The sequence below is a fragment of the Aulonocara stuartgranti genome (assembly GCF_965226115.1).
Source record: "Aulonocara stuartgranti genome assembly, chromosome: 9".
Lineage (NCBI taxonomy): Eukaryota > Metazoa > Chordata > Actinopteri > Cichliformes > Cichlidae > Aulonocara > Aulonocara stuartgranti.
Window position 1 is genome coordinate 17,392,609 of NC_138960.1, and position 25,204 is coordinate 17,417,812.

At 38.4% G+C, this 25,204-nt stretch overlaps 1 protein-coding gene across 7 annotated transcripts in view; it reads right to left on the reverse strand.

Annotated features, from left to right (window-relative positions):
- dpp6a (dipeptidyl-peptidase 6a) overlaps nucleotides 1-25,204 on the reverse strand; it is a 267,275-nt gene that overhangs the window by 80,199 nt on the left and 161,872 nt on the right. For 2 of the 7 annotated variants that reach the window (XM_082546444.1, XM_082546446.1), the window contains exon 2: nucleotides 8,226-8,321. The exons of the other annotated variants lie outside the window; for them this stretch is intronic. In XM_082546444.1, coding sequence (XP_082402570.1) covers nucleotides 8,226-8,321 — 96 coding nt within the window. The remainder of the gene's footprint in view (nucleotides 1-8,225; nucleotides 8,322-25,204) is intronic. 7 annotated transcript variants of the gene reach the window in all.

The window sequence follows — 25,204 nt, forward strand, 5'->3', positions numbered from 1 at the left end:
TGACATTTCAAGCTCCAGTCACCTATGCCAAAGATTCACTATTTACAGTAGAAATTCACAGACATTTGGAGTGCTTATAGAATCTGAGCAGCAACAGAGCTTCTGCATTAGAGAAGCAGCAGCGAAACGGTAGGGTGACAGATGAAAGCTGATCATCTAATGTAGACACAACTTCAGCGAATCTGTGGTGCGACAAAGGTGACTGGAAGCTTTTTTTCTTTCAACAAACAGAACCAACAAACATGCCCAGCCATGAGCTCAGTTGGTTTTGTTGTGGAGAGATTATTTCAGATATCCAGCGATGAGCATAATGCTGTGGGCTGCGAGCTGACAGTCTACAGTGTGATTTATTTTGTCTAATTCAGCGCTGAGCCATCTCTCTGGAACAATCTATTTTTTCAGCAGAAATGAAAATCCTATTGGAGATTTTACAAGTGGCACAAAGCCCACTGCTGATTTTTGTGGTCGATACAGCATGTGACTGAGTACGATTTACAATACGGTGACAAAATTGAAGGAAAATTGCTCTATAGAGTGCAACCACTCACATGCAATAATGGAATGTAAAGCGAACACAGCAGAGCCCTCAATCTGTGTAATGCACATTAAAGGAAAAGACAAATCCTCATGCATTGCTAAGTAATAACTGTTTATGTGTTATATGCAAATGGTTCGGCAGTGTAGATAAAGCAATCTAAAGCTGGGGATGATTCCATCACAGCATTAACAGCTTTATCTATGTGCGTGACTGTAAGCATTTACAGAAATCCAGCCCGGAGGGCAACCTAACCTGAAGTGGATCGCTTTGCTGAAAGGGCTACGGCATGACTCACTCTCTGTAGCTCTGTAGCCAAAGCGATTTGGAAAAGGTAAAGGGCTCATCTAAATGTCCATGCAGTTCTGTTATCTCTTCTACAAGGATCAGTACAGCTGCTGCTCAGAGAAGCATCAAATGTCACAGTGTATCTTTAACCAATAACTCATTTTCAAGTGTAAAGTTTATATTCAAACTCACTCAACCTTTCCAAGTGTGATGTTAGGAAAAGTTTTATCAAGTTTTATCACCATGTCAACTTTAGTCCAAGTCCAAGATTGACAGTCAGTGTTTGTATCTTCACCACTGTCAAGATTAAGTAAGTTCAGCAAGCTGTCCAGTAACAGCAAATGTTCACTACTAGTCCGACAGCACAAGCTAAGAGCCAAAACAGGAATCTTGAAGCATGCAGCAGCCGAAATAACTGTTACAATGACTAATGACTCAACCAGTATTTCCATATAGATCAACATACTAGAGATGGACCGATCCGATATTATGTATCGGTATCGGTCCGATACTGACCTAAATTACTGGATCGGATATCGGAGAAAAATAAAAAATGTAATCCGATCCATTAAATATCACGAAAGCACCTCACAAAACTTGCAACACGCCGTAACTCACCTCAGAACGTCGGAGCAGTATGCATCACGTGATAGAGCAGCTGTGGCATGCAGGACCTGTCGGTGGTCTGGATAGCATTTGGAGCTTCGCTAGCAACCTGGCATTTCATCTCCGACAAAGTTATCCCCGAGAGAAGTAAAGCAAGTGTGTAAGTCCATCTCTGAATGTTTGTAAAGCATTCCTGCGTTAAGCTTAACGAGCGACTGCCTCTCGCTCTCCGGCTGCTACTTCAATCATGAAACTGCTAATGATCAGCTGATCGGCTTTTCTGTTGTGAGTCTCTCTGGTTTGTTTTTGGCCCACTTTGCACCAGAAAGAGGAAACCAGCGGCTGAACAACAGCAGCACGTTTAAGCTTGATAAGCTGTTGTTAGAATTTATTTAATATTACTTTCTACTCGAGGATCTTTTTCTACGTAGCTGACGGCTGGTAACTGTGCAGGGGCGGATCTAGCAAAGTTTAGCCAGGGGGGCCGATAGGGCATTAACTGGGAAAAGGGGGCACAAAGACATACTTTTCTTTCTTATTCTCATTTAAAATGTCTAGCTTTTAATAAATAATTATCTGACACCCAAAGTTTTAATTTGATGTAAAATGAATAGAAGTCAATTACTGTATATAGTGACTATTAAGTCTAATATATATACCCTAGTAAGCTATAGTACATTTTCCTTTGGGAAGGTACCATCTGTGCAGTCTGCAATTTTGTTGAAGAAAGATGTTGAATCTATTTAATATTTCTTGAAAAATAATTGATTTCTGTGCATTTTTTTTCACACTGCATCAAATTAAGGTTGATTAAGCATCATGAGGTGGAGCGTGAGGGGTGGTTCCCTATTTTTTATTTATTTATTTTTGTTGTTGCTGGGAGTTGGAACCCTATTAGTTAGGTTGCTTAATATTTACGCTAAGTACTCTTTAAAATACCAGAATAGGGAGGATGGTGTAGGTCTAAGTTTATTAGATTGATCAGTATTGCTGAACTATGAAATATTTTTTTTGTATACAGGTATAACAGAATAGCTTTAGTGTAGTTGTTGTTTTAAACTTGAGTATGAACTTGCAGACTTGCAAAATGCAGCAAGATATTTTAAAAAACAGTTTTGTTGATTAAAAAACACTATATCGGATTCATATCGGTATCGGCAGATATCCAAATTTATGATATCGGTATCGGACATAAAAAAGTGGTATCGTGCCATCTCTACAACATACCTATGGGAATGACATTGAAAACTATGCATCAATGAGAGCAAAATCTTGCTAGCAAAGCTAACTGTGAGAATGCAGTATTCTTGTATTGAACTGGAACTTGCTTGGGGTGAAGCAGAGTAATAATCAAAGAACACATGATTAAGCCAAAAAGAGCAAGGACAGAAACCTCACTGGGAATTTGTGTCAATTTTTTTTTGCTCTTTCTGTGCTCAGAGGGAATAATGGTAATCACTTATTCAGGGTGCAGACACAGGACAAAACCTTGTCTAACTTTCCCGATCAGGCCTCTGTGATCTGTAATTATCATAATGATTGGACTAATTACCTAGGCCTTATGTGCTAAAGTAATAGCGAGAAGAGTGCGGGAGAGAGATGAGGTATAAAATGCACAGCAAGGAGAAAGGCATCAGAGCTTGCAGGAAAAGTAAATAAATAAAATGTTGGGAGGTACAGGAGAGAGTTCACTGACAGGAAAGCTTGAAGCGTGACCAAAACATGACAGAGAGACGCTGTGGATGGATCCAGGTCCAAACTCGAATAAAAACAGATTCCTGATGTGTTCTAGTCCTCTGTAACTGTCATGTTTGAATCGGCAGAGCATGCACAGACATTATGAGTTTTGAGTCAACCCCGAGAGTGCATAACACAACACTATGTCAGTGTTCCTTGAAGTAAACAAACGGAAAAATCGACATAGCTTTTGAGCAGTCACAAAATGAACAACTATTTGATTTGAAGTATGCTTGAAAAGGCAAAATAAGATACATTTAGCTGCTTTTCCTTCAATTTTTTCTCACTACTGAAAGTAGTGGTATGCAATTTGAAGTCCTAAACCTTCAGGACCACTGACGAGGCAGGTCAAGTGGGGGTATCCTTAATAGTCTTGTTTTATAAAAATTAACTGCATAAACGAACTTTGAACCACACAAAGCTAATTTAGTGGCTCCTACAATAAAAATGTACTCAGCTGGAAATGAAAATAATGGCTCCTATCTTTGGATGAAGAGCTCTTTAGTCACAAGACATCAACTTCTGTTGAGCTCATTTGAGTTTTACAACAAACCTGACTTATTTTAAGAGGACCTTTCAGGTTAGTTTCCATATTGACTTTTTAGAAACATTGAAAGTGTTGACAAAGTAACAGTCATAATGCCCAAACCAGCAATCATCTAAGAAAGAACAGACCATTAAAAATGTTCTAAATAATGAGAAATTGCTCAATTCATTTGATGCTATGTCAGACGAGACGATTTGGCTCATCTCCTTTTGCTGCTTTAATAGCTCTAACTATATTGTGTTGGGCATGGCTACATGTATTCTCCCTCAGGACAAAATGATAATGCCTCCAGCATTAGTGACAGTATAGTTAATTAATTCTGATTCTGAACAAACACAGTGATGTGCAGGAGTGTATCTGTCAACCAAAGTCTTGTGTACTGCTATTGCTGCATGCACAGTTTCTGTATTTTAATTCAGATGTTTATTGCAACACACATCATCTTCCAGCATAAATCTTAGATCACTTATAACACCATGGGAAAAGGAGTTCTTGAGTCCCTTTGAGCCCTTGTACAGACAGTCTTAGAGATGGTTGTGGCTAAAACCTAAAAGTACAGGATGATGCTGTCATGAGTTAATCAGGATTGAGACAGTCAGCACTTAGCTTATATGGAGACTGTATCCAGGTGTCTGTATCCACGTAATGCAATTCACATGAAATTTGAGAATTTCACTCACTAAAACAGAAGTGCAGACTTCCTGGAAAGACTATCACTCAAATTAACCTCAAGACCATTGCTCAGATAATTGGACTGAAAATGCTGTAATGCCTTCTTTAAGTTCTTTTGCATTCCCTTAGTCCACTTTGGGGAACATAACATTGGGGGTTTGCCCAGGATTTAACCAAAAAATGAAAGAAAAAAAAATTGTCTAAATGTTCCAGTTTGCCTTGATGCATTTAAAAAAAAAACAAAAAAAAACGACACAGTCAGAAGGTACCATAAATTAGCTGGGGGGATGTATAGCATGCCAACAATCTGTCATTTACATCAGACACAGTCCAAAGAATGCATAATATTGAGCCTAAACACAATATAAATAAGTGAGCTATTCACATCTATATAGTTGTCACAGCGAACAAGGTGAGAAATTAGCTGAAAAGATCGAAACATAAACAAAAATAAAAAGTTTCTAGTCTTTTATAAAATGATTCTTTCTACAGTAAAGTTAGTCAGGTCGTGCAGTGACAGCAGGGCGGACAGGAAACATGTTTGGCTTTGATTAAATAAAACTGCAGCACAAGTTATGTGCCACAGCTTTGACTGCAAGTGATGGAGATTAGGGTCAGAAAGCACAGAAAGAAATGGATTAGATTAGGTCATATAATGACATGCACTAATAAAACCATATAATCGCATAATGCAGCACAAAGTAAAGGACATTAATGCAGATTATTTTGTAATATTTACTTGCTTTATGATTATTAGGTAGTTGTTTCAATTTATTTTACAAACCTAATTTTTTTCATGCAAACAAAGACTAATAGGTGTCATTTCAGACCAGTTTCATAGTGCAGAGGCATGATTTAAACTTCAAACAGAGGGATTTTGAATCTCTCCTCCTTTCATCTTCCTCAAGCGGACTTCATTTTCAACTGTCTAGCATGTGTGTGTGTGTGTATGTTCTTCTTGAGTTTCTTCTGCCTGGCTTGTTTGATTTGCGAGTGAATCTCTTCCAGTCCATTAAAGAGATGCTGGGAGGGCGCCACTGCCAGCTGACCTCTCTCTGCAGAGTTTGCTTTAAATCACATCTCTGTAGAATAACACAGAAACACACTGCCGCAGGACGAGTCAGTGTATATGACATAGGGCTGCCATAAAAATTTGAAAATACATAGAATGTATATATAAGATCGGTTCAGTCTCCATGACGGTACCTGTGGTTTTGTGAAGGTATATTCTCAAGCTTCAACTTCAGCATTTTGGCCTGACCATATTTAGACAAGAGGTTAAGAATGCTAATTTATCAGCTAATGCACAGATATTTCAATAAAACATGGATACCTGCCACATACGCTCTTAACAGCTGTTAAGAAAAGGTAATTTGCCATATAGACTAAAACCTTTTCTGAACCAAACTGTAAATATGTTGCTCAGCTGTATAGTTGGTTATGTCAATGATTGATTTGTTTATGAAGTGGCCAAGGGCACCTACACATTGGCTTCATTTAAAAAGGAACCTGAACACTCCTCATTTGAAATCTCATTTAGTTCGCCAACCATACCCTGGAACTCGTACACGTGTTTTAAAATATGATTTCTGCTGCAGCCATAGACAAAATGTCCTTTTAACATGCAAGCGCACATTCTGAAGAAGAAGCAATTACTCGCATCTATTCTGTAATATTGTCCTCATCGCCATGGAAACAGAGTACGAGTGAATCAGGTTATTATCCCTATAGCTAAAGCTCCTCTGCATAGTATACACACATCATGATATGGCTAAACAAGTGATGAGGCACACACATGAGGGAATAGCCCTTCTTGCTTGCCTCTCATATATAATGCATGAGGGCAAAAGTCTATTTGTCAGTCTCAACGCACGTCTTCTTTAGGAAACAAGAACAGCAAAGAACACAAGCAGAGTTTCTCCTCATTTCATCACTTTTTCCTGTGGCAGCATGTGTCTACAGATCTGTCAGGGGAGGCAAAATGTACCTGCCGAATGAAAAGGTTTACCTTCATCTCTTAACTTCAGCAGTGCCACAAGTACATGTTAAAGATAAATGAATTTCAGTGGAGGAAAAATAAAAGTCTGGCCTGACTATTCTAATAGTAGAACATTGGGCATTGTGGTCATTCTTCCAAAATTCTATGTTACTACTGCTTTAATGACTGATGCCTATTCAAAGCTACCCCTGGGAAATGTTCCAGCATAACATTAGCTAAGTATGTGAAGGAAGCTGTACCCTTGCATGCAAATGTGTGATGTGCTGACTCCAAACCTTCTGAGGTAAATTGGATCTGTATGGATTATGAGTGACAAACTCCGAAATAAGGCGTGTAGCTGACATTTGTTCCATTATCTGTATTTTGTTACTACATTTGAGACAGCAAGCCTCATGTGTTAAATAAAAGCAAATCCCAGTTAATGTGTATTTAGAACATGTTACTGCTATAAGGAGTTTATTTTTTTTATAAATCATTGATTACCGTAATTGTCGGGCTATAAGCCGCTACTTTTTGCACAAGCTTTGAACCCTGCGGCTTTTAGTCAGGTGCGGCTTTTCTATGGATTGTCCATGATTTTTGTGATATCGTAAGAGGATTTGTTTTGTTTGTTCCGCTGTTGTACGGCACTACGTTGCCTGGTGGAAGGATCGGGGTTCAAGAGTGGTATGTTGGTCACATGTCCGTCCGCCAGGCAACGTAGTGCCGTACGAAGTAGCGTGAAAAACAAACAGCGTGGAAAAGTGTGAAAACATCCACGATCACCAACGGATTTCGAAGGGCTGGACTGCTGCACGATGGAGAGGAGGACACCGCCACGGCCCTTCTGAGGGTGTTCGACTCTGACACTGACAACGAGGATTTCTTTGGTTTTGAAAGTGACAACGAAGGAAAGAAGCTGAGAGTGGATGACGAAGCCACCCTGAGCCTGCTCGTTTCCGACACTGGAGAAGAGGACTTTGGTGGTTTTAGTGCGCAGGAAGAAGAGAAAGATGGTGAATGACTGACTTTTCTTCTTGTTAAAGCCGTGTCACTGCACCTGAGCCTAAAAGGTAGTCCGAATCTATTTTTCTGGTGTGCTGTAGGTTACTGTTATGTACTACATGTGCAAATATGTACCCATAACTTGTTTTTCAAAATATTAATAAAAGGGGTGTGTCTCCAAACAGCCATCTCTTTCCTGACAATTCCCTTTGTGCATATTCTCTTACATATGATAAGTCAACATTGAAACACCTGCGGCTTTTAGTCAGGTGCGGCTAATGTATGTACAAAACAGGATTTTCCCCTGATTTTAGCTTGTGCGGCTAATATTCAGGTGCGCTTTGTAGTCCGGGAAATACGGTAATTCTTGTTGTCACAGAATGTACACGCAGTTCTGCTATTGTATGCAATTACTAAATTTAGTTCAGTTGCACAAAGAGTTGCTGTGACCATGTCACCGCCAGCCATCTATGTGCTTAATTGGCAAAACTAAATATGAACTAAATATTGTCACCACTAAATTCCTGAAAAAAAATTATTTACTTATAAAAAGGCCCATGTGTCACAGATCGGATAAAAGCCTATATATGCCACACACACGCACACACACACACACACACACACACACACACACACACACGAACACGAAAACTGGGTAGACTAGTTCTTTGTCTTTTTAGTTATCCTGTGGGGACTAGACACACATTCTTCAAAAGGTTACAGCACATAAAATAAATGTCTAAATGAAAGCCTGTGTCCTAATGGTTGAGGACACAGAGCAGAACTCCTTTTCTACTATACACACTATTTACAGCATGTTTCCTGCCATTTAGAGTCGAACTAGTTTCTATATTCACCTCTTGATTTCGCCATGCATCTTTCTTCAGCTCTGTGTTTATGGAAAGGGGGTGGGGGATGGGGGTACACAGAACAAAGCTGAGCAGAGGAGAAGCCTAATAAAACAAAACAAGCAAAAATAAATTACCAGCAAATATCAAACCAGAAAGTCTATGATGCAGTAACTCGTGCATCTCAGAATTCATCATAATTCACAGGTTACTGTCCATATAACAGTAACAAAGTGACACTGATCTTAAGTAAAATTTGGGTGAAGACCCATTAGCTAGTCTAGTGCACTAGACTCCCATCAGTCTTCTGTCAAAGACCAGAACTTTACCCCCCCTAAAAAAAGAAAGAAAAAAAATTGCTAGCCTCACAACTTTCCAACCTCCGTGCTTTGTTAACTGTCTAAGGACAGGTTTATGAAAATTGACAGAATGCTTTGAAATCCCAATGACTTCTAGTCATGCAGAGTTAAACCTGCTTCCAGAGACAATACCCAATTGTGGCTACAAGATGGTGGAAATGTAAACAATGGGTGGAAGCGACAAAATTATATCTGTGATTAACCTTTGTAGGTTTTAAATGATGTCTCTTGTTAGACTTCACTGGACTCAACACTGACTGTCCACTTGGCACTGCCCAGATGGACTGTGTGAGGATGGTCTTTGAAGAGTATTCAAGTAGTGAATACCTTACATTTCAAGATTTGATGAGATTTTTGGCAACTACAACTACTTGGTTAAGGTCAAGATCTGTGCACAAAGAAGGTCATTCACTTCTTGCCCTTTGCTTGGTAACTGGTTGTCAGTTGAGAGAAAACAGTCTTGAGTCTTGTTGCCTTTGTAACATTTACCACCTTACCACATGTCAATCAGCAATGTCCTTCACTTTCATTGGTAGTCACCTCAATCACTTGCTCTAAAGTTTAACCAGATACCTGAAACTTCATTCCTTTGTCTCTCGAAGTTGGTTAATAACATTGGTTTCCCATGACTTTTGGTTGTTGTGTTCCTGCTGACGACTTTCAAGGCCTGCAGTCCACAAGAGGTGGGTTTTTGTCAGTCTACAGAGAAAGCACTATATTTCAAAGGAACCAGTGACAGTACAAGCTTTCTAATGTTATACTATATTCTTCTTTCCATCAATAACATGCTATCCTACAGGAAAACAAGCAACTCCATACAGAGGTCTGCCACTGAAAATATCTGGTCACTTAACACTCTGTGCCTGTTCACCAGCAACTCGAGTTTTATGAGATGCAGTTTTGTTGCTCAGGCTCACTTAAGTGTTTTGCATGGAATGCTCCCAGCTGCAAAGTAACTACAAAATCATCTGAGCTGCTGTGTGGAAGGAGGTTAGTGGAGAATACAAAAAAAAACAGAGGAAGGGAAGAAAAAAGAAAGCTGGATGGGAAGGTTTCACTGCAGAACACTGCATGTCCCCTCAGCCCACACCCAGAAAGATTAGTATTCAGTGCAACCAGGCAGCACAGCCAGTGCATCTCTCAACAACATTAAGAATTGAAAAGTATCTTTTCTATTGTTCTTATCTATCAGCCTTCATTCTATAATGCACACTTGTCCTGCTACTCTGGCAAAATAAATTGCCATCATGGAAACAATATGCACCGACAGACGCGCTCGCTTTCTCGAAATGAAATGCCCCTCAACCCACTGCTTCCAGGCGTAGGGGTCTAATAAAAAGAGGCTGCTGCTTTGTTGATGTTTACCCAGGCTAATGTATTCTGGCCTGCTGTTTTTTTTTTATCAGTTTGCAAAGTAAAATATGAACATTCATGTAGAAAGAATAGACTTCCTTCCTCCTTTATTGGCATAATGTTTGGCTGAAGTGTTCTCATGATGAAGAATGTCTCACGCTCAAGTGTGGTCTTCTTTTTTGGAAGAAAAAATAAAATAACCTGCATTCACCTCTCTTCTTGCTGAAATTTAAAAAAAAAATCTGATTGGGAGAGCTTCTATGCTTGCAAATACAGACAGTGTTTCTCTGGGTGAGAGAGGGCGACAATGATGGGTATGATCATGTACCAGCAATGCTGACTCCACAGTGGAAGTTCAAGTGCATACAGTGAGTTATAGATATCGGCCTCAATAAAACAGCAAAAAATAAGTAAATCTCATTAAAAATAATATATTTTAACAGGGTTGTGAGGCTGTGATGGATCCCACATAACTGCATAGTTCGTTTGAATCTGTCTAGTTTGTTTGCATTCCCTTGTGTTGTGTTACCGTGGTGACTCTGTCAAAGTTTAAAAATAATTCATTGCTTACCCTCCATCTGGCCACCTGTTGTTATTACCACAACCCAGTTGTTCATGCTATTCAGCTGAGAATGGAAGAGCATGCTTTGCATGTAAGAGTGGCCACTGAATGATTTAACAGGGTTGTGAGACTATTTGTTTCATAATTACTGGCCAGTGTATGTGCACTCAACATTCATCGTATAGCTGAATATTACATAAGTCCTTATTCAATTCAATGGAGCATGTCTATGCTACAAGTGTAATGAACTGTAAGGCTTAAACATCTTGTTTAATTTTGTTGGCACACTTGAATCATAGGTTTTGACAGCAGGGATTTTTATCATTAACTTAATCAGGAATTACTGCCAACAATCAAAAAATATGTTTTCCATGTTTTGTTTTGGAAGGAATAAATGTTGCATAAATCAGACTTCGAATAATACAAACAACACCTCTGCAAAAACCTTTAGAATATGGAAAGGCGTGAAAAGGAAATTCTGGTGTACATAATTGATACTGACGTGAGGATATCTGGCTGACAGGGAAAACTCATTATTTGAAAAAAGACTTCACAAAAACACTTTTCCATTAATACATTAAGAAGATGAAGTGTCCTGAAATTTCAAGATATGCAAAAGAGGTGACTAAATATGCACTAATTTGCATAAATGTCTAACAGGCAGAGTGGAGTCAAATATAAACAAATGTGTATTTTAAACATTTTTAACTTCTCTGATGATCCACAGTTGCACCCTAGTCAGATACATCAATAATTCACAGCCAATATCAGCTGTCCTCAGAAAATGCCTATTGTAGTTTTCAATTTAGTTACAATTTTGTCATAAACGGTAAACAGAATACAGGTGGTGTGTGTGCTACTAAGGTATTACATGATATTCAGAATGGGGTTTTTACAATTAAGTTAATAGTCTTATTACGCTTTCAACTAAAGCACAGAATTATCCGATGTGTGAAATAGTTGCTATGTAGCTCATACATCTTGTGTAAGCAGAGTGAGGAACTAAACTAAAATGTAAATATGTAAGTAACTTCCATATATAAGTAAATATGTGATGAAAACAGCAAGACAACCTAAATCTGTCTACTTACCGCCCGTCACTCTCAGTGATGCAACAGAGGGCATCCATGAAAAACAAAATGAGAGTCAGCAAATAAAAGCCTTCCAGGACAAACTATCCATTACATTAACCACTGCTGGCACCAATGGTCCTATCCAGGAGATGCTGACTGTTACAAAATGTGAGAAAAAAGGATTGACTAATAACAACATGGCTGGTGGCTAAACTAGGCTAATGGCACTTATGGTGTGTGAGATTCCATGTCTGTATCTTTTTAGGCAGCATGTCTTTATTATTAAGCAAAAGGCAAAGTACAGCATCCAATTCAAGACATTAATATTTTGTCTGGAAAGTGGGAGAGAGAATGCACATATAGAAAATGTTTAATTTAAATATTTACAAAGACAAAGTCAGATTAACGAGCCATGCTGAGTTTTTTTGTGTTTGCTTTTCTGCTTGTTCAGTAAATGTGGATTTCTTTACAGTTCTATTCAAAGCAAACACACTAAAACTACAGTTTTCTTCAGATGTAATCAAGGGTGGGAAAAAAAAATCACCAGCCAGCAGTCCTCAGTGCCTGCAGTCTTTATAGATGCAAGCTCACTCCATGTCAGGATGCATGTTGTTTGAAGGTAGCAAGCTCATCGAGCATGAACTTGACCATAGTCCTGGGATTGAGAGCAGGACTATCGATACTTTTAATCCTTCCATGGGGTAAAAAGTTGCGTAGTCTTGTTGTTTTCACACATAAAAAAAGAACGTGCAAATGAAATTATTTGGCTTTTTAAGCATATTTTTATCACAAGCAACCTGGTACATAGAAGTCACGCCTTTCGTCCATTAAATAAAGTTTCAAACTAGGTGTAGACCAATTTATTTATAATGGCTAATGACTGAATGAAAAGGTCTTAAAAAGGTAAAGAAATGGGAGAAACACCCTTCAAACCATATGAGTAAAAATGTTACACAGTTTGTCCACCAGAGGGCACTTTGCAACTTCACTATTGACACAAACAACAAGTAGCTAATCCAAGGAGAGTATATAATTACACATAAAAATGCTAGCCAGATGTCTTCGTTTTGTATGTCTATTTTTAAAAAAATAAAATAAAATAAAAATAATTATAATAATCAGTCAATGCATCGCAATATCAGATTTTTAAATCACCAAATACAAGTTATGAAAACCTATATCGATCAGGATCTACTTAGGTATGAGTAATTAGCTTCTCATTAGGGAGTGACAGCACCTATCACTCACATAAATAAGACCTCTCAAAGACAAAGAAAGCAAAGAAAAATGGTGATGGATCGCCAAGTCTGGAAGGTCTCAAAATGATTTGAAATACACCATCTGACTCTAAGGAAAGCCGATGACATGTACTACAATAAAAAAAGAAAGAAAAAGAAAAATGGCCACACCAGGTGTCAGGAACTACAGCATATAAGTGTTTGATGCATGCACTTGTTTTTATTTTTTCAAATCCAAAAAAATAGCCATTTGGTGCAAACCACCTTTTCAGGAGAAGAATACCAAATTCAGCAATGAATTCAGAGCCATATTTACAGCAAAAGTGCTTGAACTAGTCCAAAGAATCTGTCCAAAACTTGAGGTGTAAGAGGACCTTTTACCAGAATAATAAGCTTAAGCACATCAGCAAAATGGCAAAGTCAAACCCCAAATTTACAACTTACCAAAATAGTGTGGATAACTTAAAAGGCCAGTAAATTCATGGAAAGTCTCAAAAAGCCTTGGATGAAGGACTTTGGCAGCAATCCAATGCAGAACAGCTCTGGAAAATCCTACAAGAGTACTGCTAAAGCCAAGGCTGTACTATTCACCAGAATATTACTTCTACTGATGTTTCTGTTGAATAAATCTATAGAATATAGATGCACTATTTTATATGGTCAGCAGTTCTTTACTACAACATTAGAAAAAAAGCTTCTTTGGTTGTTCTGGAATTACAAAAATTTAGAAAAAAAAGGCTTTCTTGTAGTGGAAAGACATTCTCATTGTGAGTATAAAATATTTACTTGTAGCAGACTTAAAATGAGTCAATGCAAATTCTATAATTTCCCTCTACACAGAGAACAAGGTGTGCAGTAAGTGTGGATTTACAACCGTGGAAAGAAGGAAGATGGTCAAAAATAAAATAAAATAAAAACTGAACAGACAGACAACAAACATCTCCAATGGCATAATCCAATGCTCTGTCTTTGTGGTCGGTATGGTGCGAGCCACTGCACTTTTCCTTCGAAAAAAATAAACATACACTGCCTCTGTCTCAGTCCTTAGAGACCAACATATTCATCTCACAGCAAAGGGATTGCAGCACCAACTAGCCATGCTGACACTGTACGTTCTGTTAAGAAAATATACCCTTGCTTTGTCAAGGTCTGAAAAAGGTTGATATTGAATCTAGTAGTAGTAATCCGCTGTTTTGTGCTGGGTGGTTTGTTTACAGCAGATATATAAAGGTGGGTACTTAGGAGCTGATCAGTAAGCTGTGAACGAGCAGAGCACATGTACTCGGGAGTAAAGTAAAGAAATTCTGAGCAGTGCCACAGCATGATGTGTATGCAATAATATGAATGTGTAATTCATTTTAAAACCACCATTAGTTTCAGGTTAAAGACAAAAAAAAAACAATATTGAGAAATTTAGACATATGTTAATAAAATGTATAAACGTATAGCTTGAAGCACATTTTGCAGCCACGTTGCCCATAATACCTTGAAGGCAAATATAAGCAGATAACTAACGTGCCAATTATACTGCAATGCTTTTTGGGTAGTGCAGTGCAAGAGTTCATACCATGATGTGGAGATTCATTTCAAAGCAATTTTAAAAAAGTACTTTTCTACAACAAAACAAAGAACACTCCCAAAAGAAACAATTTCAAAACCACACCAACAAACCATGTCTGGAAATAATTTGAATCATTTCTTATGAGCTTCATGCTCAGAAGAAACTCATCTGGAATGTGTGGGTGTCTTGGTCTTCTTGACAATGCCTGGGCAATATGAGCAAACTACTCCTCAGTATCAAACCGACAATTTGCTGCCTCAAAACTGCTAACAAAAAAGACCGGGTACAGACAGTACACTGAAAATGACCTCGTGACCTTAAACAATACTACCAACAACGAAGGGAGCGAGGCATTTAACCCCGGTGTATTCAGCTTACTGCTCAGTGCAGTCAGTAGAAATGAAAACTGCACTGGGCAGCTCCAAAAATGTTTTCAGCTGCGGGAACCTGAATAACATCCTGATTAAACAGCAGAAGAACTATTCCCTGTGTCAATCCTTTGTGATTAAACAAGCAACAGGCAACTGTTTTCCTTCACCCTATTATTATTATTATTGAAAGGAATGTTGATTGTACAATGTGGTGGCAACACAGTGATTACCACTGATGTCAAGATTGTTTTGGTTTGAGTCGTGCTTTCACTATGCAAGTATTTAACCCACTGGGTGGCAATCTCAAAGGAAAATTATTGTGCAAATATGCAGTCAAAACAACATCACTTCCATCACCCTATAGCATTCCCTGATAACTGTGAGGCCACATGGTAAAATAACTAAAAATAGAAATGGAAACTACCGGGAAAAGAAGAAGACCAACAACAAAAAAGTTAGTAGTAGCAATAGTTGAAGGGTGAATAGAGGCTGACAACGGAGAGCGATAGAAACATTAAGTACATGAAGCACAACCCTCCACAATGTAATGTAGTGCTTTGATTGGGTGATAACACTAGAAGAGCCTTACATAAATAAAGTCCATTTATCAATATTTCTACTAAATCGGGAGGTATAACAGAATATGGCAAATTAAAACTTTATTTGAAATTGAAAAAAAAAAGCACAGCAGAAGCGAACTGCTAACTACATACAACTACATAAACTGTACTTTGGTGCACATTTTTCAATGATTAAAAAAACCAATAACAAAAAAAACAACAACAAATACACGGGTGGCAAACTAAAAGAGAAACCTGAACCCTTGAGGGGATGCAGAGGCTCCGTTATTCAGTGAAAACTTGCAAAGTGAACACCAAGGAGCTTTGAAGCTCTTCTGGCAGCACGCAGCGGCTAACACCTTACTAAGACTCTTTATGTTGGTTTCGCCTTTGATTTGCAAAGCTTATGAATAATTTATGGTCAGCAGGAATTTATGAAACACAACAATTAAAAAGGCTCCTTTTAAATGAGTCCTTTGAAAGGAAACACTTTCCTCTCTGTCATCCATATGCAAACAAATAGCCAGGGTTTAAACAGACAACACTGACTAACACTTTTTCTAAATGAACACGTGTTTGTGGTTTTTACATTTCACAGCAGACATAAACATTGGCTTCCTTGGCGTCAAGTTAAAGAGCAGAAAATATTTATAAAAACCTGTCTTTTTGATAAAGTGAACCATGAATGTATAAATTCTGGTAGAAAGTAAAATTCTGATTTGGACAGCGAGGAAGAAATTAAAAGGTAGAAAACAAAAAGACCTGAAAAACAATCATGAGGCCAATTTCTTTGCCAGGTATCATAATGACAAGCCTTTACTTTAGTAGCTGAGCCATCCCCGTCAATACAGCTCAACCCTTCTCCAAAGACTTTATTCACACCGTCTTTTCAGATACGCACCTTGACATTTTAGTTTGAGGCGGGCACTTCAGTTGTCGAGCAGACTATTACTGGAGAGGAGAATGCACTGAAATAAGGATAATTCCCCACCAAGGCCCACCATCGAAGCACTCATTGAGGAAAAAAAAAAGAAAATCAGGTATGCCAGCACTGTGGTGGCAATGCAGGACATGGAGGAAGCAGCAGGCTTTAACAGATATGCTTAGTGGGCTGCAGCTAATGAGCTCTGATGCAGAGACTTGAGGATTCGCTGCGAGGCAGTAGACTTGACCAGATGCAGTGAGAGAAAAGTCTGAGTGAAATAACAGTCACATCCAAATGTGTGTGTGTGCATCATGTTCAGCTTCTCTTCAATTTTCCCTCTCAAGTCCAGTAAAATTATATTTTGAAAGGCTCATTACTACAATTTGGAATTCTAAACATGTATTGAAAGTGTCTTGGTTGCACAATCTATCATGAACACAAAGTACAAATAAACCACCAAATGAAATATTTTATAAGTGCATTTTTTTAAAATGTACAATATAATGAGTAATCCAATTGAAGCACTATTGCAGATAAATGTACTTTTCAATAACGAACAAAACATTCATTCTCTGCCCTCCTTTTTCTCCCCCCCTCCTCACTCTACCGTCTACCTTGCTGCTGCCTTTACCTGAAAATAGCCCAGAGAAAGTGCTCTCGTCTCTGAAAAGTGGCGAGCAGCTTGCTCTCTTGTCAAGCTACAGTGGAAAAAAGGTCGATGAGTGTCTCCAGCGAGAATGTCGGCGAGAAGAGAAATGTGTGCATTAGCCTCCGTGAGTACATCACATCTAAACGGAGAGACAGAAATGGTGGTCAGTCTCTTTACAAAGAAGACAACGTGTCCGTCTGCTAAACGAGCTGTGTTTTTTCCCCCACTGTAGAAGACTGATGATGGCGAAAAACAAAAGACAATGAGTTTTACCATAAATAGTTTAGTACTACTCGCACTAATATGCAGCATTTGCAAAGCTCGAGCTGAGAGGTTGTTTGTTTAGTTTAGGCTCAAGACTGAAAACAGACTTCTATAGGAAGCAATTTGTTCTAACTGTATACAGTATTTATTCAGTCAGTACATCTGTAGAGAGTGTCTATGATGACAGACCCATCTTCTTAAGCTAACATCACCTGTTAAAATAGATTTCTTTATTGGGCTTAACCACAGAATTCACCTATATGTTTATCTTCATGCTTACATAATTGCTGCCTAGCCATGCTCTTGCCGTGCTGCAATATTTTGCGACAAGCCCACTCAGTTAGGTATACCTGTTTAACGGCTTGTTTAAGAGGGGTTTAAACGATGAGAAGAAGCACCCAATCTGATCTCTGTTCCAAAGAGTGGGTGTCCTGGTGAAAAACGCCCAATCACTCCTAGTCCTCAGAGCAGGGCGATATGACCAAAAATATTTATCACGATATACATTTGAAAATTTGCGATAATGATATAACTGACGATATAATTGACACTAGACAAAATGCTTTACAACTCCACAACTTTATTAGTGCAAAAAACCCCATCAATGTATTTTCACTTAAACAAGCAGCTGTTTTTTTATGTGCATTAAAGTTATATAAAAATGTAACAGTGCAAATGCAAATGCCTTGCTGACAGTTTAACCAAAAGGCATTTCCAGTGGAAACTGGCCGACATATCCTCAGCATAACCATGTATAATATCCACAAAACTTAAAAAGAGGTTATACACACGCAACATGGTAATATTAGGTTGAAGCACAGTACGTATCACTCCGTGAGGCACCTGCCTAATATAGCCGTAAAGCTCCGACAATCCATCAAGCGGTGCGGCTTCGTAGCTTAGCAAAGCCATACTAAAACATTTGACAGATTTTCGAGCACCGTGTACGACATAAAATCATTTCGAGGTCAGCAAACACAACCAGAATTCATACATAAGGCACATGGGACTATAAGGGGCACTGTCGATTTTCAGAAAAATCAAAGGATTGATTTTAAGTGTGCCGTATTTTCCAAAAAACACAGTAATAATGACGGCCCGCTAGCATGCTCTACCAAAAATAGTGCTTTGTTGTGTATCTGACGGACGAAAGCTAAACCAGTTCCACACCACTGAAGTTGCAGCATTTTTACAAACCAATTCTGGTTCATCCGTTTCATTTAACGATCCACTTTCGCTCTTCTCATTCTGCGTCGCCGCCATATGCGTTTGTAAACATAGGCACTCCGCATGCGCGTTTTACCCATATTCTATCGCGATATTTCATTTTCCTATCGTTGCCCAAAATTACACCGGTATTACCGTGAACGGTATGATATAGCCCAGCCCTAGTCCTCATCTGAGATTGTGGGTTTGCCAGCAGAGCCTTGGTTGAGGACCTTTTTTAGAAGATTTTTAGATAATCTTAGAATCAATTTTAAAATTAATAATCAAGGGTAACCAATGATGTGTTCTCTTTCTGCATACTATATAGGTATAGTACAAGCCATAGCTTGTGTAAATGAATCACAAGAATCCAACTCAGAGGGCATAAAAACATGTGTCACTGTATCTAGCTTTTCTCTATTTACCTGGATTAAAAAAGATCTTAATAATCTTACTGCTGGGTGGGTAGAAGCCTCAGCATGAGCATGCTGACTTGTGTGAGTCATGCACCAAAAAGTGAGACACCCATCCATCATAAGGTTTTCAGCAATTTGTGCTACAGTAGCTCTTCTGTGAGACTGGATGACATGGGCCAGCTTTTGCTCCCGATTCACCTCAGTGAGACTTTGACACCTATTGCCTTGTCTCTGGCTCCATAGAAATCTTCCAGTAGATATTACCCTGCAAGGCTCGCTGTTTTCACGACGTACTCCAGTCCACTCATCTACCAAGCTGAAGATGAGCTGTGTCAAACTCATTCAGATCTTTGCGCATGCACTTTTCTTGCTTGTAACACATCAACTTCATGAATTGACTTTTTACTAGATGTCTAATAAAGCTCACCAACTGACAACTGCAGTCGTAGGTAGAAGATCAATATTATTCTCTTCATCTGTCAGCAGCTTTAATGTTTTAGCTGGTAACTATAGCAATATTTATGTATACTCGTGCAATCTTCAGTACATAATCTCCCGTGCTAATTATTTCCTCAAACTATTGGCATAAACATGGAAGAAATGTGGAGAAAAGCTCATGTTGCATATAACCACATCTTACTGTCTGAGACAGGAGGCAAATACTGCACTGCAGCCTCAAGAATGTTTTCAGAAATCTGAGTTGCCTGTCATTGAGTTGGGCTGTATGACTCTCCTCTCTCCCTTCACTACAATATAGAGTGCAGCAGAAGTAGAGAGGAGAATTGAAAGGTAGGTTAAGAATTAAAGTGCAGGGCAGGAGGGAGGTAAAAGAGAAAAGCTAGTAGCAGAGAAAGCTTAAGATAGCCTTTTTGTGCAAGGTGTTCAATTACATTCAAGTGATCTGGGAGTTATATGCAGTCATGCGTATTGCCGATGTCAATATGCAAAGAAAAAAAACATAGTTAACAAGATTTTTGTTCATGCATAATGCTTCTTGCACCGGAGTCAATAGTGTATGCCAATTACTTGAGGGTGAAGTCATCGATGCTGCTTTGTCAATTTGTCATCTAATTATGCCTCCACAGCAAATTTTAAACAGAGGAGCTGTAATTAAGTATGTTGATTTGTTAGAATTTACAACTACTTGGCTTACAATTACCTTTTGGTTAACTTACATTCAAGTACAATGATTAGAAACTTTTCTTAATGCAACCTATTATCTGTTAAAACATGTGCCAAGCTAGCTAGTAAATATGGTTGACAATATAGATTAGCTCTAACAGATCAGCAAATAACACTGTAATAGAAGTATATGGTTAGTAATGGGGAAAAAAATAACCCCACATCTTCATTCAAACTAAGTTTCCTTTGGTGTAGTCAGGTAAAATCTACATTTACATTTATATTGCCACCATATTAGCACTTTTCTTTCTACAATATAAACTGTTATAAAATATGGTGCCTTCTGTTAGTTCTGTTGAGGCTGGTGAGCAGGCAGTTATAAAAAAACTGAAGAACTGCCTTAAAAGGGTGCCCATTATTAAACTGAACTTTTAAATCTGCTCTACTATTCTTTGTGATCACGCAGACTACTTACAGTATTAGAAAGTTGCTAATCAGTCTTCAAATGTGCTCTCCAAATGAAACAAGCTAAACACACAAAAGCAACAAGCACCTGCAACTAAACAGGTCATCTGTTCCTGCCGCCTGAAACCACCCAAGTAAGACTTCCCAAATGATTTTCTATTTTAAATCGACATTAGAAGGCAGTAGGAATGGCGGTGGCACAAAAACACCCAAGTTTCACTTCAAGACTTCAGTCTCTTCTGGGATCACTCTCATGCTGGCTGAAAAGGATTAAACATTTCTGTTGAAGAAAAATTGTAATCTTTTAAGTGAGCTGAGAAACGGCTGCAGGACTCTGTAGGGATCAGCTTTCAAAAAGGAGACCAATTCATAAGGGCCTGAATCATTTATGCATTTTTAAAGGTGCCATGGCAGTGAATCCTAAAATAAATTTTGGTAACTTAATCACAAAGACGTACTGGGGGAATGAGGGTTCCCTGAAATCTGATCTTCTCCAGGATGGCTGGCAGCCGCAGACCAAATATAGGCCCAGTGCTTCGGTCATAATTGGAAGCTTTATTGATTTCCGGGCCTGTCGTCACGCCTGAGGTGACCTTTTGTTTGAGAATAATTGCTCTATTAGAGGGTTTATTCAGGCACCTGCTGGGTATCTCAGACACTATTATTGTCCAATAAGAATCCCCAAGCAATAAAATAGTGACCCTGTCCTGATATGTTGGGTGGACGGAGAGATTCTGACTTTCTGCACTGCTGGGGCTTATCATCAAATGGGAATTACAGGGCTGGCTCGGTTCCTTTTCTGGGTTAACATGACTTGCAATATGGCTGGGAATCTTGATAAGGTTATAGTATTTAGTATTTATTTATTTATTGTCATTGTCAAGAACAATGAAATTGCGTTTGGGGCTTCCATACAACCCAAAAAAAAGAAGAAAATAATAACTGTATACTGTATATTGCTTCAACTGCAAACCTTCAGTCCTTCCTTTTTGAGAAATGGCCATACTTATTCATTGCACTGCCTAGCAGAGAGTACCTCAGACATGGAAAATAACTGATTTTGCTGGAAAACATCAAGGCACCAGCAGGTTAGAAAGTATTGGCTGCAGTGCCATAAACACGGCATATTTTCTACATCAACTACAGACTGTTTCTTTATAACTTTGAATTTAAAAGCAGTGAGCACTTCCATTGCTTCTCTAGCAACTTCTAAAGTTCAGCGACATTAAAATGTAGCATCTGAAGATTCATGCCAAGTGTGATTTTCAGTGAGTCAACCAAGAGTTTGAAAGCTTTATCAGGGAGACTTTCTCAAGCTGTGGTTGAGCTTCGTGGTGGTTTTGCCGAAGCAGACTGGCCGCTTGACCTCAAAGTGGTCTAGAAGAACTCTAAAAGCAACAGAAAGTCAATAATTAAAAAATGAAGCCAAAGAATCATGTTTTTCTTAACATAGAAATTCATTATTTATACTATGTGGCATGGGTCAAAGGGGGAAAACAAAATAAAAAAAAGTTTTAAAAATGCAAGAATAAGATGTGTGACATGGTGACTGCACAAGTCTGCTTTTAAATAAAACATTAGTTGGCAGACCCAAAAAGTTTTACTGCATCACTACTTCAAAAATATTTAATACCAATTCAATCAGAATTTAAAACCTAGGTGTGAAAAGGGAAGAAAGCTTACACCAGCAGATGTGAGCTGGAATGGCATTTGAGTGGAACCTCTGAGCAAACATCAATAAGGCTTTCAAAATGCCAAATATCCTTTCAAATTACGTCACTTTTCCATGCGTAGGTATGGTGAAAAGTCAGCTGTATGTCTTTCATCCTATTGATCTTCGTTTCCTAAAGAGACTGAATTTTTCATATTTGATAATCGTGTTTAAATCAAACTTGGGACCTGGCTGTCACATACAGCTTTCTGGCTGTGCCAGCAGGGCCGAGGGAAACAGACTGATGAACATAAAGGTAAGTGTTTATCACCGTATCACCAAGTTTTTCCACAGTTGGTGTTGGGAAACTGTCATGCTCCATGTTGCTTCCGGCACCCTAACCGAATGATATCATTAAATCTTGGCATAAACAGTTATGACTCATGCTCTGCTGTTTGTTGTGTTGCCATCACTCTGGCTTGCTATTCTACAAGCAACAGCTAGAGGCATTTTTCATATGAATGACCACAACTGTCATGACTGTGTCCTGTGGCCACAGGAAAAAGTACAGCTTGTGGTCAAAAGTTTATAAATACACTCATAATGGGCATGGATGTCATGGTAATTTGGGCCATAGTAAACCATATATTATGTTTGAATTTATTTTGTATGTTCTCTAATCCGCACAGGGTCAAACGTATACATACACCCCCACTGATTTGTTTATACAGCCATGCGCAAGTTGTTGGAGTTCATTATGTTAGTTTCACTTGGGTTTTGTGTGTTTGAGTTATCAGTATTGTTGTCAACTTTGACTAGAGTTCTGTTATTTTGACCTCTTATGTGGGCCCAAGATTTTGGTTCTTTTTGCATGATTTAACCATTTATGTTTTGGGGTTAAATAAAAAATCCTTTTTTTGGACTTTAACCTGTGCCTGAGTTTCCTTCGCTGCTCGGTCCATCACATCCATGTGGGTCACTGTAGATACACACATCTGAATAACTTGGTCTCACATAGAGTTTTTGAACTGCAGTTGTTAAGAAATGACCCCAAGAGACTTTCCCCAACATAAATCTACACAATTCTCCTTCTTAGATCTTCACTGAATTCCTTGGACTTTCCAGTTGTCGTGCATATTGGTCAATCCAGTGAGTGTTGCCATACAATCCTTTTTAGGATGGCAAAGAAGAAGTACCAATTGTATTCAGTCATAATTGCTAAAGTGAAGTTAATAAATAGTTAATAAAAGACACTTATTAAACTATTTGAGTGTATGTACATATGTGAGTGTGGATGTAAACCTTTGACCCTGTGGATTAGAAAAACACCCAAGATAAATTCAAACTTGTGCACTCAATTCTTGTTTTTTAAAGTCATTAAAGACATGCTGTACAATTATTCCACCCTGGAAAAAGAACATTTCAAAGAAATCATTTAAAACCCCCAATTAACATGACATTTACAGTCATGATGAGTGTAAACTTCTGACCTCAACTGTAAGTCATTCTGACTGACTGTTCATAATATTAATTTTTTCAGCTAGATTAGCTAAGCACCTCAATTTTCTAGGAAAGTCCAAACTGGAGGCAGCTATTTCTTTTGTGGTCTCGATCACATTTGACCCCATGACACATTTTGAATGACAACCCCCTCATTTGCCTAACGAAGCAGTAAAGGAAACGAAATGGGAGTTTGGGGAAAATGGAAGGGGAAAAATAACACATACATAATTAAATAAATCATTTGCATCACCTCATTACCATCCTGCTTTGGTCAGAATAGAAATACTCACTCATACCGCAAGAAAAATGTTTTATGAAGCCCCTTTAAAAATTGCTGGCATGACCTCTTTGTGTGTCCAGTCATGTTGAAAGCTCCTGTTCAGTGGTTTCGATACACCCATGCTTCTCTAATGGACTGTGTGGACTGCCACAAAGCAGACATCAGCATAAAGGTTCTCGGTGTGATGAAATTGATTTTCAATGTGTTCTTTTGTTCCCCTTTGGCGAAAAACACATTTCATGTCATTTATTAAAACCAATTGTGACTGCACAAGAGCAAGGTCTTAATCCAAACCTAACAACATAAGAACACATGTTTCTATGCTACCTCCACTACATCCAAATTAAAGGAGTTCCACCACTGTGTAGTAAGTTTCCCCTTAGTGTTTCAAAATATCTAATGTATAGTAAATCAATCATTTAACTAGTTCAATCTAAATTTGGCCTTAAAAATTTTTTACACTGAAATATATATATATATATATATATATATATATATATATATATATATATTAGGGGTGCAACGATACACAAAATTCACGGTTCGGTTCGGTTCAATACTTTGGTGTCACGGTTCGATATTTTTTCGATACAAAAAAAATGTTCATGCATTTTTAATTTGTCATTTATTAAAATTATAAATATATATTTTAACTCAAAAGTACAGTTTTTAAATTTAACCCTAACCCTTGTGCGCGTTTTTTATTTTGACAGCGAATGCGCACCTGCGGACCACTTATGTGCAGCCCTGGTTATATAGCTCGTCATATTGCAGCCACAGAAATTATTTTGTCCATGAAACCATAAAGCTGCACTTTCTTTTTGCCTTATAGTCTGATTTGTCATAACTTCTCCGTTTTGTGGTAAGCTTTTATTTGGCTGTCACTTCTTCACCCTGACCTGTCTTATTTGGCTCAGCAGAACTGAAATGCTTTTACACGCGCACTCACATAAGCTCAGCGATTCTCTGCGCGATCAACCTCTCACATGTTTAAGCTTGCTGCGGGAGATTTCACTTGTCATGTTTGCATAGTAAGCTAACGATTAATAAGACGATGTCAGAGGAATTGGTGCACAAATTATCATCACTCACAGATCAGTGCTGTCGCTCTCTATACACAGTTCGCACGATTGCAAAGTGAAAGCAAAAAAACAAGCGCAAATTCAAACGCGACTTCAATATGTCACATATTGACAGTGGCTCACCGATGCCAATGACATAATTACCCAGCTACATTTCTGAAAGAATGCAAAAGCATTGACATATATTTTTCCTACAATAGCCCGACGGGCAGGGAAGAGATAGATTTTGGTAGCCCGACTGAAAAAAATCGCTAGCTCCGGGACGTCGGGCTAGCGATATTGCAAGCCCTGTATCTGATTGAGGAATCACTCATCTTTGGAAAAGAGAGTTTATTACAGAGAAATGGC